The sequence below is a fragment of the Zeugodacus cucurbitae genome, chromosome 2 (genome assembly GCF_028554725.1).
Source record: "Zeugodacus cucurbitae isolate PBARC_wt_2022May chromosome 2, idZeuCucr1.2, whole genome shotgun sequence".
NCBI lineage: Eukaryota > Metazoa > Arthropoda > Insecta > Diptera > Tephritidae > Zeugodacus > Zeugodacus cucurbitae.
This window is the reverse complement of record NC_071667.1, coordinates 17,350,439-17,364,005: the sequence shown is the minus strand read 5'-3', so window position 1 is coordinate 17,364,005 and position 13,567 is coordinate 17,350,439. Positions and strand designations below refer to the sequence as shown.

Below are 13,567 nucleotides of genomic sequence, written 5' to 3'. Positions count from 1 at the left end.
GGGATAAGCCTCCTTAACATCGCTTATAAGGTTCTATCGAGCGTACTGTGTGAAAGACTAAAGCCCACCGCCAACAAACTGATTGGACCTTATCAGTGTGGTTTTAGACCTGGAAAATCAACAACTGACCAGATATTCACCATGCGCCAAATCTTGGAGAAGACCCGTGAAAAAAGGATCGACACACACCATCTATTTGTCGACTTTAAAGCTGCTTTCGACAGCACGAAAAGGAGCTGCCTTTATGCCGCGATGTCTGAATTTGGTATCCCCGCAAAACTAATACGGCTGTGTAAGTTGACGTTGAGCAACACCAAAAGCTCCGTCAGGATCGGGAAGGACCTCTCCGAGCCGTTCGATACCAAACGAGGTTTCAGACAAGGTGACTCACTATCGTGCGACTTCTTCAATCTATTGCTGGAAAAAATAATACGAGCTGCAGAACTAAATAGAGAGGGTACAATCTTCTACAAGAGTGTACAGCTCCTGGCGTACGCCGATGATATTGATATCATGGGAAACAACACCCGCGCCGTTAGTTCTGCTTTTTCCCGCCTGGATAAGGAAGCGAAGCGAATGGGTCTGGTGGTGAACGAGGACAAGACGAAATATCTCCTGTCATCAAACAAACAGTCAGCGCATTCGCGTCTTGGCTCCCACGTCACTGTTGACAGTCATAACTTTGAAGTTGTAGATAATTTCGTATACCTAGGAACCAACATTAACACCGATAATAATGTCAGCCTTGAAATCCAACGCAGAATCACTCTTGCCAACAGGTGCTACTATGGACTGAGTAGGCAATTGAAAAGTAAAGTCCTCTCTCGACGAACAAAAACTAAACTCTACAAGTCCCTCATCATTCCCGTCCTACTTTATGGTGCAGAAGCGTGGACGGTGTCAACATCCGATGAGACGGCACTAGGAGTTTTCGAGAGAAAGGTTTTGCGGAAGATTTACGGTCCCTTAAACATTGGCAACGGCGAATACCGCAGAAGATGGAATGATGAGCTGTATGTGTTGTTCGACGACATAGACATAGTCCAGCGAATAAAAAGACAGCGGCTACGCTGGCTGGGTCATGTTGTTCGAATGGATGAAAGTGCCCCAGCTCTGAAAGTTTTCGATGCAGTACCCGCTGGTGGAAGCCGAGGAAGAGGGAGACCTCCACTCCGGTGGAAGGACCAGGTGGAGAAGGACCTGTCTTCACTTGGTATTACCAATTGGCGCCAAACCGCCAAAAGCAGAGATGCGTGGCGCACTGTTGTGGACTCGGCTATAACCGCGTAAGCGGTTTCTACGCCAGTTAAGAAGAAGAAGTTATTAATAACAATAAATATTGAAAAAAAAACTTTACAAAACTATGTATATGTTTTCATTTTGACAATTCTCAGCTCTTTCAATGTTAAAAACATTAAAAGGCACTTAAAAGAGGAAAATTGCAAAAAAGTTTGTATTTGTGGTCTAAATATCACAGCCACTTAAGCGGGGAATGTGTTAATTTCACTTAAGCGGGAAAGGCACTTAAACACGGGGATCACTGTGTACAAGAAAATATGCTTGTATATTTGTGAATATGGATCATGCGAAAAATCTTCCAATTTGCTTTCCAAAATAAAAACAATATATAATATTATATAAAAACGCACACATTAGTCTCTTGGCTTTTAGCGTGCATTTGATTGATGGAACATTTGCTCTTCGTTTGAAGTGATACATTTGTCATGAGAGGACGTGAAATAAATTTCGCTAATTTGAAAAGATTATTTTTTATTATCTTGGCATTAAACTTGGAAGTATTGACTAGGGTATTAAATTTTAATTCAAATATGTTATGCTACAATATATACATATCTCCATATACTCGTACTCGTGTACATGAATTTATAAAAATAAAGATTTATAAACCAAAATGCAAGAGGTGGAACTATAAAGGAGACTTACAGACTGATACAAAAGAAGAACATGTCACATAACCTTGAATGGAGTTTTCGATTAGATCCAAAAGTCTCGATGATACCTTATTACCCAATTATCAACAGAATATTTAAAAAATCAGCTATATTAGCATCTTTATATGAGAAAAGGGGGCTTTATTAGTTCGTATTATACCCGTTCTCGGAAGCAGAAAAGTCGATAAAGCGTAGTAATCCATTGCTCCATTTATATTGTCTCAAAACGTAAATAACGGTCTGTAAATACAAATATTGCCATCAAATACACGGACTGAAATATCTATATTACTCTTTCCCGCACATATTTATGTACACATTTGTAGTTAACTAAATAATTACTCACTCAATTAAAAAATCAAACAAATTTAGTTTTAACCTATGTGTTGTTTCATTTGAAGAGGGGACTGTTTGCGATATACAGTAATAACAAAAGTCAGTAAGCAAATTAAAAGTAAAATGTTGAAATGTGAACAACTTGAACACTTGAAATGTGAACAAGAAAAAAACGTCAAAAGTCAATTTCATATACACGGCTGAGATTTAGTTGAACTATTCATTTGTGGCTCTCAAGTATTTCATATAAACTGAAGAGGAATGCATTAGTTCTGCACTGGTTCATATCTTACAAACCGCTCGACCGATTTGAACCAAATTTAACGTTGTGAAAACGGGTGAAATCGGACTTCCACACGTCCTCTTCCAATAAAACTCAATTTAAAGTACCATTTCCTTATTTGTTATTACTGTAGATAGCTTAGGAATTAACAAGGTCATATAAACAAAATTTGCCTGAGACGTAGTAGCGCGGACCATACGTTGCTTTAGCTTCCAAGATCTGGTGAATACCGGATATAATGAGCTATAGCTAAAACACGTCCGTCACTGTAACTCCAAAAGTATTCCATACGGCACGAAGAGTTTGTATAAAGAAAGGGGATGGGTTTCATGAGTTGGAGTGAACAAGTGCCGAGATTTTACTTCTTGTTGCGAAGAAGTTTTGAAAATATTCCTATAAGTTAGATCGGGCAATTTAAGATCGAGGTTTTTTATAGCAAACGTTTTTTTTATATTATAGATTTATATTATAGCTTAAAAGTGCCGAAGCAGTTGAAAATCAGTTCGGGAGAAAAAATTTGTTGTTATAAAAAGAATACAAACACAAAACATACGTAAATGACCATTGACCTATAAAGCTGCCCTTAGCTCTTCTAAAACCTTCCACCGGTATACCGATAATAAACATTAGCAAAAGTTTGTATCTACGCATACACATTCATACTTACCATACCTGAAAAAATTGTTTACAGCAATTTCATATTTTCTTTTTGCACTTTTTCTTTAATTTGTTTACTATTTTTACCGGCTTTTTTGGATATCAGTTTGTATCATTGTGCACATATACACACATGCAAACATACATTTACGCTACAGTTTCGTGTCTCCGGCGCATACGTGATGAATGTCATATAGTGAAATGATAGAATGTTCGCTAGACTAAAAGCAATGTTTCTAGTTCCCTAGCCAAACGGTAAACGAGTATACCGCAATTGGCATTCACTTCAAAGTCTGTCGATCAACAACAGCAGTGTACTAACGATCTATTGTGTGTCAATTTTTGACTGTTTAGAGAGAATTGTGGTTAGCGAGCAAACATCTACATATGTATATATTTTGTTTTGTTATGAATAAGTAGCAAATAAAGAGACAATTATGCCACAAGCGCAATATTCACACTTACATAATTCAGTTAGCAAATACAATAGATAAATATTTGTACATATAATAGTGAATTAAATTTTTCATGCAACACCCATATAAATGATAAACAAATTTGAAGATCACATGGTACTAATAGAGCGCTCATTGCATAGATGATTTGAAATTTTTATTATATTAAATCAGAGTATACATAGTTATTTCGGGATGCATATTCTAAAGGTGCATTAAATAATTTGTAACATAAGATTATTATTATTACTATGCAGTCTTAATTTGAGTATAAATATCGATTATTTCGGATCCTCAATAGCCCTATGTTGGTCGAGGTTATCTTATTTGAGTATATTCTCTCTCACTCTGTGGGGCATTGAGGGAAATTTAAATCGACCTGTCAAAAATATCACCGTAAACAAAAGATAATCGAAGTTACATGTTGAAATTCTCTATAAAAATCAGCTGTTTCTTTGAATCCGTATAAGGTAAATCGCCGACAACGCCGCTCCACTACGTTTGTTAAAGTATTCAGTTAAATAGCATATTTACCTTGGACTGCCTAATAACCTTTTCGCACAGCCGGCTACTCGATTAACGGTCAGCTGTTATTCATTTTGGTTTTTGCTGTCCATAAGAATTTGGTAAGTTTCATAAAAAAAAGACAGCACTTGAGAGAACGAACGAAGAAACTCTATTGAAGTTATTAACAGCAATCGGTTAGTAGATAATAAAATATGGGGAAAGTTTAGAGGACCGGCACTATCAGAGAAGTAAGGGTTTTTAGAGCTCATCATTACTAGAACTGATCTTTGAATACACTATTATTAAAATTTAAGTGGGTATTTGTATAATATCGCTCAATTAAGTTATATTTTTTGTAGATCTCAAACACTCGCATTTAAAAGTTTATGTCTTAATAGAGAGGAGAATGTCCAATATCAAATATAAACAACTAAGGAAGGGCTAAGTTCGGGTGTAACCAAACATTTTATACTCTCGCAATTTATTGAAGAAATTTTATTTACATAACACCCAAATTTATCCATAAATTCGGCATAAAGTTTAATAGAATATCGAAAATCGCTATATATATTATATGAGGGCTGAGGTAATTCCAGAACCGATTTCATTCATTTCATCAGCAAGGTGCACTATATCCAAGACTATACGCTCACTTAATTTTGCTAAGATATATCACATATTAACAAATACATATATTTTATTTTTGAACAACCTATAATTAGGTATATGGAAGCTAGGATTAATATTTTTTGGAACAGAACACTATTAGAAGAAACCAATTTCCTCTGAATTACATTAAATTATCTAAGAGATTTACCCATATTTTCGGCTAAAATTTACCCTTAGGCGCTGAGTTCAACATGTTCAATATCTGGGGCGTTGAAAAGTTATAGTCCGTTTTCGACAATTTTTTTCCAAATGAAGCCAGGGATGATATACACTATTTGTGTAAAGTTTTATTCCACTATCTTCATTGGTTAATTATGTATATCTTATAAAGTGAAGGAATCAGATGGACTTCAAAATTTAGTTATATGGAAAGTTGTCGTGGTTGTGAACCGATTTCATCCATTGTCATCAGGGTGTCAAGAAAATATTGTATACCGAATTTCATTGAAATCTGTCGAGAAGTTCCTGAGTTCCATTTTCACTTTGTAAAAAAATCAGAGTGCAGCTTCTTTCTGATATTTATTCTGTAAAATTTAGTGTTTATGACATTTTCGTTAGTGAGTTAACGCACTTTTAGTCATTTTCAACATAATCTTTGTATGGGAGGTGGGCGTGGTTATTATCCGATTTCTTTCATTTTCGGACTGCATAAGGATATGGTTAAAATAACGGCTGCAGAAAGTTTGGTTTATACAGTTATTTTGGTTTGCAAGATATATACAAAAAAACCATTTGGGGGTGGGGGCACGCCCCCTTAAAAAAAATTGCATCCAAATATGCCCGTCCCTAATGCGATCTTATGTTCCAAATTTTATTTGTGTAATATGTGTTCCAAGTTTTATTAAGATATCTTAATTTTTACTCAAGTTAGCGCTTGCACGGACAGACGGACGGACAGACATCCGGACTTCAACTCCTCTCGTCATCCTGATCATTTATATATATATAACCCCATATCTGACTCTTTTATTTCTTGGTGACATGAACAACCGTTATGTGAAGAAAACTATAATACTCTGCGCAACATGTTGCCAGAGTTTAAATATGTTTTGCGAGGATTTATCTAAAAAATATTTAAATTAGCAACAATAAATAATAACAAATGAAAACACCAGCTGAAAGAAAATAATTTTATTGAAATTAGCACCCCATACATATTTATTCATAAGTGCTTCAATACATACATGTATATATATATATATACAGTGGCTCACAGCTTATTTCGTGTAAGCAACAATTTTGGTAATACTGATATGAAATTAATATTTTTTGCTCTGAACTAAATGAACGAATGATGCAATTATATTGATAATTTAGTTTTAAATACAAAACATGTAAAAAAATTTACAAAAGGATTCAAATTCAATATTTTATTAAACAAAAACCAAAAACACTCATAATTCATGGGCCACAGCTTATTTCGTGTGTTGATTTTCGTTCATGTGATACATGGAAATAACGGATGCAGAAAACTAACGGTAAATCAAAGTGTGAACTATGAATACTTAAGAAGCAGTTTATGTTCTGAAAACAATGCAGATCAGTTGCAATTACGCGGTATATCAACATGGGTCCACGCACTTCAATTGAAAAACGGGAATTAGTTATTAAACATTTTCAAAGTTGAAAAACGCAAAAACAAATTGCTGAAATGGTTGATGTAAGTTCATCTACAGTTCAATATATAATTCAGCGCTTTGTACGTGAAAATCGCGTGCATAACAAGGGTCGAAGGGCTCCTAATAAAATTTTTAATGAAACGGATGAGAGGTGGATTTGAAAAAAGATTAAAAAAGAACCAATGTTAAGTGCTCCAGCGGTGACCAAAGATGTTGAAATGTTTCTCGGCAAAAAATGTCATCCAGAAACTGTGCGCAGAATATTAAGGGATTCCAATTTTCATAGGCGAACAGCACGGAATAAGCCTTTTATAGATAAGAAAAATAAAAAAGCCCGTTTGCAGTTCGCAAATGAACATTTAAACAAGGACAATGCTTTTTGGAATACGGTTATTTTCGCCGATGAGAGCAAGTTTAATCTTTTTGCGTCAGATGGTAAAGCATACGTATGGCGGAAACCAAATGCTGAGCTCCAAACAAAAAATTTATGCGCAACAGTAAAACATGGTGGCGGTCATGTAATGGTTTGGGGGTGTATGTCATCTGCAGGCGTTGGTCGATTGGAGTTTATAGACTCCACTATGAATAAAGAAGTGTACCTAGACTTATTGAAGCAAAATTTGCTTCAAAGTGCAGAAGACCTGGGTATACGTGACACTTTTCGCTTCTACCAGGACAACGACCCTAAACATAAATCTGGTCTTGTACAAACTTGGCTCATTTTGTATTTAAAACTAAATTATCAATATAATTGCATCATTCGTTCATTTAGTTCAGAACAAAAAATATTAATTTCATATCAGTATTATCAAAAATGTTGCTTACACGAAATAAGCTGTGAGCCACTGTATATATCACGACACGTGCTACGAAAAGTGAAACCTCTACATTATATTTGTTTATACGTATGCATAGATAAACACATTTCTTGGCAATAATGCAATTTTGCATATTCAAGTTGTTATAAAGTTGAGACTGAACCAATTATCTATAACTCTATTCAGTAACAAAACTAAAGAGTGATCCATTTCGAGGTTCCCTACCTTCAAACAAATGCAGAAAATTCAAATTTAATGGGGAATGTTTATTATCATTCGAAAGAACATTACTTGGCATTTTATTATTAAAGATTATCTCTTTCAATTGTTGATCGTGGCTACGTCTTATGAGGTCCATACGCTGAGTCCAACTTTCGTTGATTCTGGTAACTGGCGAATGGCACGCATTATGTTTTGCCCCAAAGCCTAAATCGAAGCGAAATTGTCCGTAAAGACTTTAGACTTTACATCCCCACAGGCAAGAGTCTAACGATGTGATATCACGCGATCTTGGTGGCCAATGCTCATCGATGGTTTCTCTCAATAAATCTATTGATTGATGCGATGTGTGGGAAGTGGGGTCGTCTTGTTCAAACCAAATGGCGCGATAACAGTCCGAGTTGTTGCGAACGGCGCTGAATCGACTCTCCATGGTCTTCGTGCACACTCAGTTATTACTGATATATTTTCTTCACTGCATGCTGGACGTGGTGTATTCGTTCGAATATTATCCAATAATGTATGCTGGGTCTCAAGATGTGTGTTGGTGTTGCATATAGTACACTCAGTAGGCCGATTATGTTGACTATAAGTTGAGCGAAGCGCACCAAACACATTCTTTACAGAACGTGAATTTTCGTAATATAGTAGAACAATTTGTAAACGTTGTTCAGGCGTAAGTCTTACCATGATAAAATGTCAAACAATACTGAACAAAAATAACATAACAACTTAACCCGAGCCTCGCGTGATCTGTCTAAAAAAGGCTATTGAAAAAATACTTCTACTTGGATCACGGGATAGTACCTCTTCTAAATTGCGATTGAACGTTCCAAGCGAAGAATACGCCATTAATGATATGTTCAAAAACCTTGCCTATTCTTCTCAAGTAGTCTTGTGCGAAGCTTTCATAACCCTTTCAGACCTGAACCTAAACTACTAATTTTTTTTCATTTTTAGAACATACAGTCTTTATGTGATACTAGCTGTGCCCGCGGCTTCGTCTGCGTGGAATAGTGATTTTGGGCTTCGTCTTTATCTTCGTCCGCGTCAATTTCTGTTATCAAAGAACTTCTGCGTAAATTATATTTTTTGTTTTATTTTCTGGTGGCAGAAGAACATATTGATTTTCTCCGCAACCTGATCTTGACAACGCGACATATAATTGGCCATGTGAAAAGCAGTCTTGGCGTAAATCGATCCCCACGTGTTTAAATGTTTGTCCCTGCGATTTATTAATTGTAACGGCGAAAGATAGCTTAAGGGGAAATTGAATTATTTTAAAATTACAAGGTATATCATTTGGGATCATCGGGATGCGAGGTATAAGTACTGTTTGACCAACTGCTGGACCAGTTAAAACGATTGCAACGATCACGTTATTGCGAAGAAATTTGACTTGAAGTCGGGTCCCGTTGCATAAATTAGGTGGTTTCAGACTTCTAAGTAAAATTATTGGGGCGCCTATTTTTAGCTTAAGGGAATATGGAGGAAGGCCACTTGGGTTCAAAGAATTTAGAAACTTGGGCAATGGACCACATCTTCTTGATCCATTACATTATCAATAGATGTATATGTGACTATATCTCTTTCAAGTTTATTTAAAATTATGTCATGGCTCTCATATTTGTCGATAATTTTAAAATATTTACAAACTTCCATAATGGAGAACTTTTAAGGCAAGACTTTACAATGTCTGCTCCCCTTACTATTACGGGTAAAGTTTGTCGAAAGTCCAAAGCAAACATAACAGTAATCCCACCCATGATTTTATTTAATTAATAATCTACATGAAAACAAAAAAGGATTAATTACTGTGAAACTATTAGGAACAAAGTAATATACTAAAACAAAAAAATATATACTATATAGAAAACAACTACCAAATGAAAATGTGTTTCAAAAGTATTATTACGATGATAATATATATTGCAAAAACAAATTAGCGCTGCGTACGACCGTTCAGTACGGAGCCGACCGCGAGAATGAGCAGCGCGGCATGGTATCTCGTAGAGCTACACCCCCCTCCGGCGCGCCCGCAAACACCCCGCCCGCCGGCCAGCGCAGCGCAGAGTGCGAGTTGATTTTGTTTCGGAGTTATTTATTTGTAATATTATCTTTTAAGTTGTTCGTTGAAATTAAGTGTCATCAAAGACAATTTTATTCAGAATTAAATACTTTTAACCAACAACACATTTACTTGGATAAAGATTAATATTATTATGTTAATACAACTCTAACAAATAATTTCGACCAAATTAGTTATCACAAAAACGGTACTCACAGACTTTTCTTAGATCATTAAAAGAGAAATATTTATTTCATACATAACTTTTGTGTATCTTGAACCGCTTTCGCAACGCAAGGAACGGAAGCCCTCAAAGATAAATAATTTCCCCTGTTTTTTACACATTTACCACTGTTTATTCGCTCCTATTGGTCATCATAGCATATATAGCCTATAGCCTTCCTCGATAAATGGACTATCCAACACAAAAAGAATTATTCAATTCGAACCAGTAGTTTCGGAGATTATCGCGTTCAAACAAACAAACTCTTCAGCTTTATAATATTAGTATAGATAAAAACATATTCGCCATCTAAATTTTTGTGTTTCAATTTCAGTGCAAAAACAAAAGGTACACAATAATCAGCACAGTCGATGCATTTCGGCCTTTTTAACATACGTGCATAAATAGTAGAGATCTTGACATTGAAACTTGACGGCACAATTGATACATCACGGTCTGAAAGGGATAAACACTTTAAACAGAATATTAGTAATCTGAAGCTTTAATCGTTTTAATAAATTCGTTACTAATAAGATGTCAGTAATATCCAATATACCTACTTATATGCCAAAGGTGTGCCTTAAATTACACCGTAGAACAACGGAATGTAATAAATCTATATATAGTAGTCAGTTTTACAATGATATCACTGCATCTTGATATTCACATTACTACTTTTCTTCAAAGCCTAGTGATAAGTAACAAACCGTAGCACTTAGCGGATCTTACACCTTGACAAAAGTTTGAGTTTTTGTTCTCAAAAAATGTTTCTTTTTTATATCACGCGCTTTATATTTTGTTCACTTGTTAGCATTTCGTCACCTTCAGATCAAATAAAATAATATAAACAAATATGTATAAATATTTAAACAATTTGCTATTGATATTGACTTTAACATGGCTTATGGTCATATTCAAGCAATTATAATATTACAGCAAAAAAAACACAGAGAGTACCAACATCCACGCCGACCCACCAAGGGAAAAGAAAATGTGACAGTTGTGCGGTCAGAATGTGTTTAAACATATGGTTGAATAGTACTTCCATCCAACAGAACTTGCAAGCAAATGAATTAGTAAGTGACGGGTGCCGACGCTGAATAGCCAGCAATGCAACATATTCAGCTAAAGCTCGTTGATGAGCAATATATTTCTGTATTATTCTCAAGTTCGCTCATTTCGTTGCTCTGAGTTACCAATTTTAAACGCTCCCTCGCACATTCCATGGATACACGCTCTCCTTCGCTGCGCTAATGATCATGTTGAGATCACAAGCTAAAGATCAACAAAGCTTTTATCAGACTGTAGAAGATATTCGTGGATTATGGAAGCGTGATAAAGTTGTGTGTAAAAATAAAAACCATAAAACTAAAAGTATTGAACGACAGAATAATAACAAACGACCAATGTGTGCGGCTACAAATAATACACAATACAATTTCAATAATAATAATCAACAAAATAATGTCGAAACCAATTCGAGTGGTTCAAATACACATTTGGATAAAGATAAATGTGAGAAACTCAAACGTTTCATTTTAATTGGAGTGCTGGCAGTGTTCGGTATTGTTGGCTGGCACATCTACGGTGAGTGTTAGGAAATGAAAAAAAAATGTGTATCTCAAAAAAATAAATTCATAAATATTCGCAGAGTATTTCTATGCGGGCAAAGGTGGTGGCGGCGATGATGGCACCTTTGTTGAACACGAAATTATTGACCTCACGCAGCGTCTTTTTGCTGACGAAGTGCGTATAAACAATTATCCGATCAACGTGAATTTCCAGGGCAAAACAAAATCATTTGCACGCGACGATCGCGCTGCAGAGCCGTAAGTAGAAGAGAGCTTTAAGAACATTTTCTCCAACTAACTCGAACTTCTCTCATTCTCAAAGTCTTCTAAAAACAGATGACGCTTTGTACACAACAGACGCTTCAACCACCATTCCATTGTTGCGTAGACTATTCGACAACTATTTGCTCGATGTGAATGCAGTAGAAACCACCACAGAGGAACAGGCACAGGAAGAGCTGGACTTTCTCAATGCGGTGCTTAAAACTTCCATAATGAAGCATACAATGTTATTTCTGCAACAGCGAGGTTATATACTTCAGTAGCGTTTCTAAAATGAAATTTCATAGTTTTTTCCTCACTCCCAGGTCTCGTTGCCGCCAATTACAAGGCGCAAATTGAATTACTGAAGAGAGTTTGGTTTACACAGTATTCACGCTCCAGAGGTCGCATGGGTAGTTCAGGTTTTGAGCATGTCTTCTTGGCTGAACTGCGTGATGACAACATTTTGGGTTTACACAATTGGATTTACTTTCATGAACAAGAAGCACAAGGCAATTTAGATTATAAAGGGTTTATCGAGAAAATACAATTGGATAAGGTATTTATTTTGTCAAGCTTTAGCACTTAAAGCACTATGAACAGCAGCTAGTTTTGCAGGAGAAATTTTAACCATTATTTTCAAAACTGATGCTGCTAATCTAATTCTCCAGTAAAAGTAAAGTAAAGATCAACAAATTGAACTCAGAATAAATCTAGTATTTACTTAATTAAAAGCTATAACAAAACCTTCTTAGAATTATCCATCTGTCTTCCACCTCATACTTTAGTACTACCCTCTGAATACTTTTCAATTATGTTTACTACCTCGTCAGTTACTTTCTTTTGCAGAACAAATATGTACTTGCCACACGTTTTACATTCCACAATCATGTGAAACCCTATAATACGCTTTTTATTGGCACCTCCCCGGAATTCGAGCTGAGTGTTTACACTGTCTGCTTCCTGTTGCATGTGGAAGAACCATGTCCGGTGCAGATGGGCAATACGAAATTCAATATTAATACAAATGCTTGGGATTGGCATGGACGAAAGACATTGGCAGCAGCTTATCCGAGTTTGGAAAAATGAAATGTGTAATTTGCTGAAAAGCTTTCACGCCGTTCAAAGCCCGGAGGCTATAGTATTGCTGAATTTTTTTATATTAAATTAACATATTTTTAATTAAATGTGTAGGTATGTATGTATCTTCAATATACATATGCATTTAATACATAAATTGAATGTGTTTAATTTACAATTTTGTGCAATTTGTAAAGTGCTTTCTGATAAGGAGATGAGACACCTGTGTCAATATGAATATAATCAGCTATTTGAAGAAGGAGCAAGCATACCTAATACATCGCTGTAATACTGCTATTATTTAAATAAAGCAGTTATCCGTATTATATCGTATAACGGTTTTGTATAAATTATTATACTCTCGCAATAAAAGTTGCTAAGAGAGTATTATAGTTTTGTTCACATAACGGTTGTTTGTAAGTCGTAAAACTAAACGAGTTAGATATAGGGTAATGTATATCAAATTGATCCGGGTGACGAGACGAGTCAAAATCCGAATGTCTGTCTGTCCGTCCGTCCGTGCAACGGATAACTTGAGTAAAAATTGAGATATCTTAATGAAACTTGGAAAACATGTTCCTTGGGGCCGTGAGAGGGTTGCTGTCGAAACCGGACTACTACCACGCCCACAAAATGGCGAAAACCGATAACACATAAAGTGTCATAACTAATTCATAAATAAAGTTATAGAAGTAAAATTTGGAAAAAGAATCGCTCTAGTAAGAGGCATATTTGGATGTATTTTTTTTTGGTAAGTGGGCGTGGCCCTGCCCCCAAATCGGTTATTTGTATATATCTCACAAACTAATAAAGCTATATAAACCAAACTTTCTGCAGCCACTTCTTAAT

General features: G+C 35.7%; 2 protein-coding genes and 1 long non-coding RNA gene across 5 annotated transcripts in view; 2 read left to right on the top strand and 1 right to left on the bottom strand.

Moving 5' to 3' along the window:
• Window positions 1-13,567, top strand: part of Fbxl7_1 (F-box/LRR-repeat protein 7) — a 280,685-nt gene that overhangs the window by 190,665 nt on the left and 76,453 nt on the right. The gene's annotated exons all lie outside the window — the stretch shown is intronic.
• Window positions 10,088-10,858, bottom strand: LOC128919810 (uncharacterized). The gene is made up of 2 exons (XR_008469944.1): window positions 10,367-10,858; window positions 10,088-10,278 (listed from the first exon to the last, which is right to left on the bottom strand). It is a non-coding gene; the product is annotated as an uncharacterized LOC128919810 (long non-coding RNA).
• LOC105218246 (endoribonuclease CG2145) lies at window positions 10,809-13,044 on the top strand. Its single transcript, XM_011193691.3, has 5 exons — window positions 10,809-11,393; window positions 11,458-11,635; window positions 11,700-11,905; window positions 11,965-12,197; window positions 12,488-13,044. Exons 1-5 carry the CDS (start codon window positions 11,060-11,062, stop codon window positions 12,725-12,727), a joined length of 1,191 nt encoding a protein of 396 aa, XP_011191993.3. The 5' UTR covers window positions 10,809-11,059; the 3' UTR covers window positions 12,728-13,044.

What these genes read in the sequence shown, in the direction of transcription:
- LOC105218246 (XM_011193691.3), top strand. Translation starts at nt 11,060, where the DNA reads ATGATCATGTTGAGATCACAAGCTAAAGATCAACAAAGCTTTTATCAG. An exon ending in TGTTGGCTGGCACATCTACG is followed by an intron (nt 11,394 to 11,457) that starts GTGAGTGTTAGG and finishes AAATATTCGCAG; the next exon opens with AGTATTTCTATGCGGGCAAA. An exon ending in GTTATTTCTGCAACAGCGAG is followed by an intron (nt 11,906 to 11,964) that starts GTTATATACTTC and finishes CCTCACTCCCAG; the next exon opens with GTCTCGTTGCCGCCAATTAC.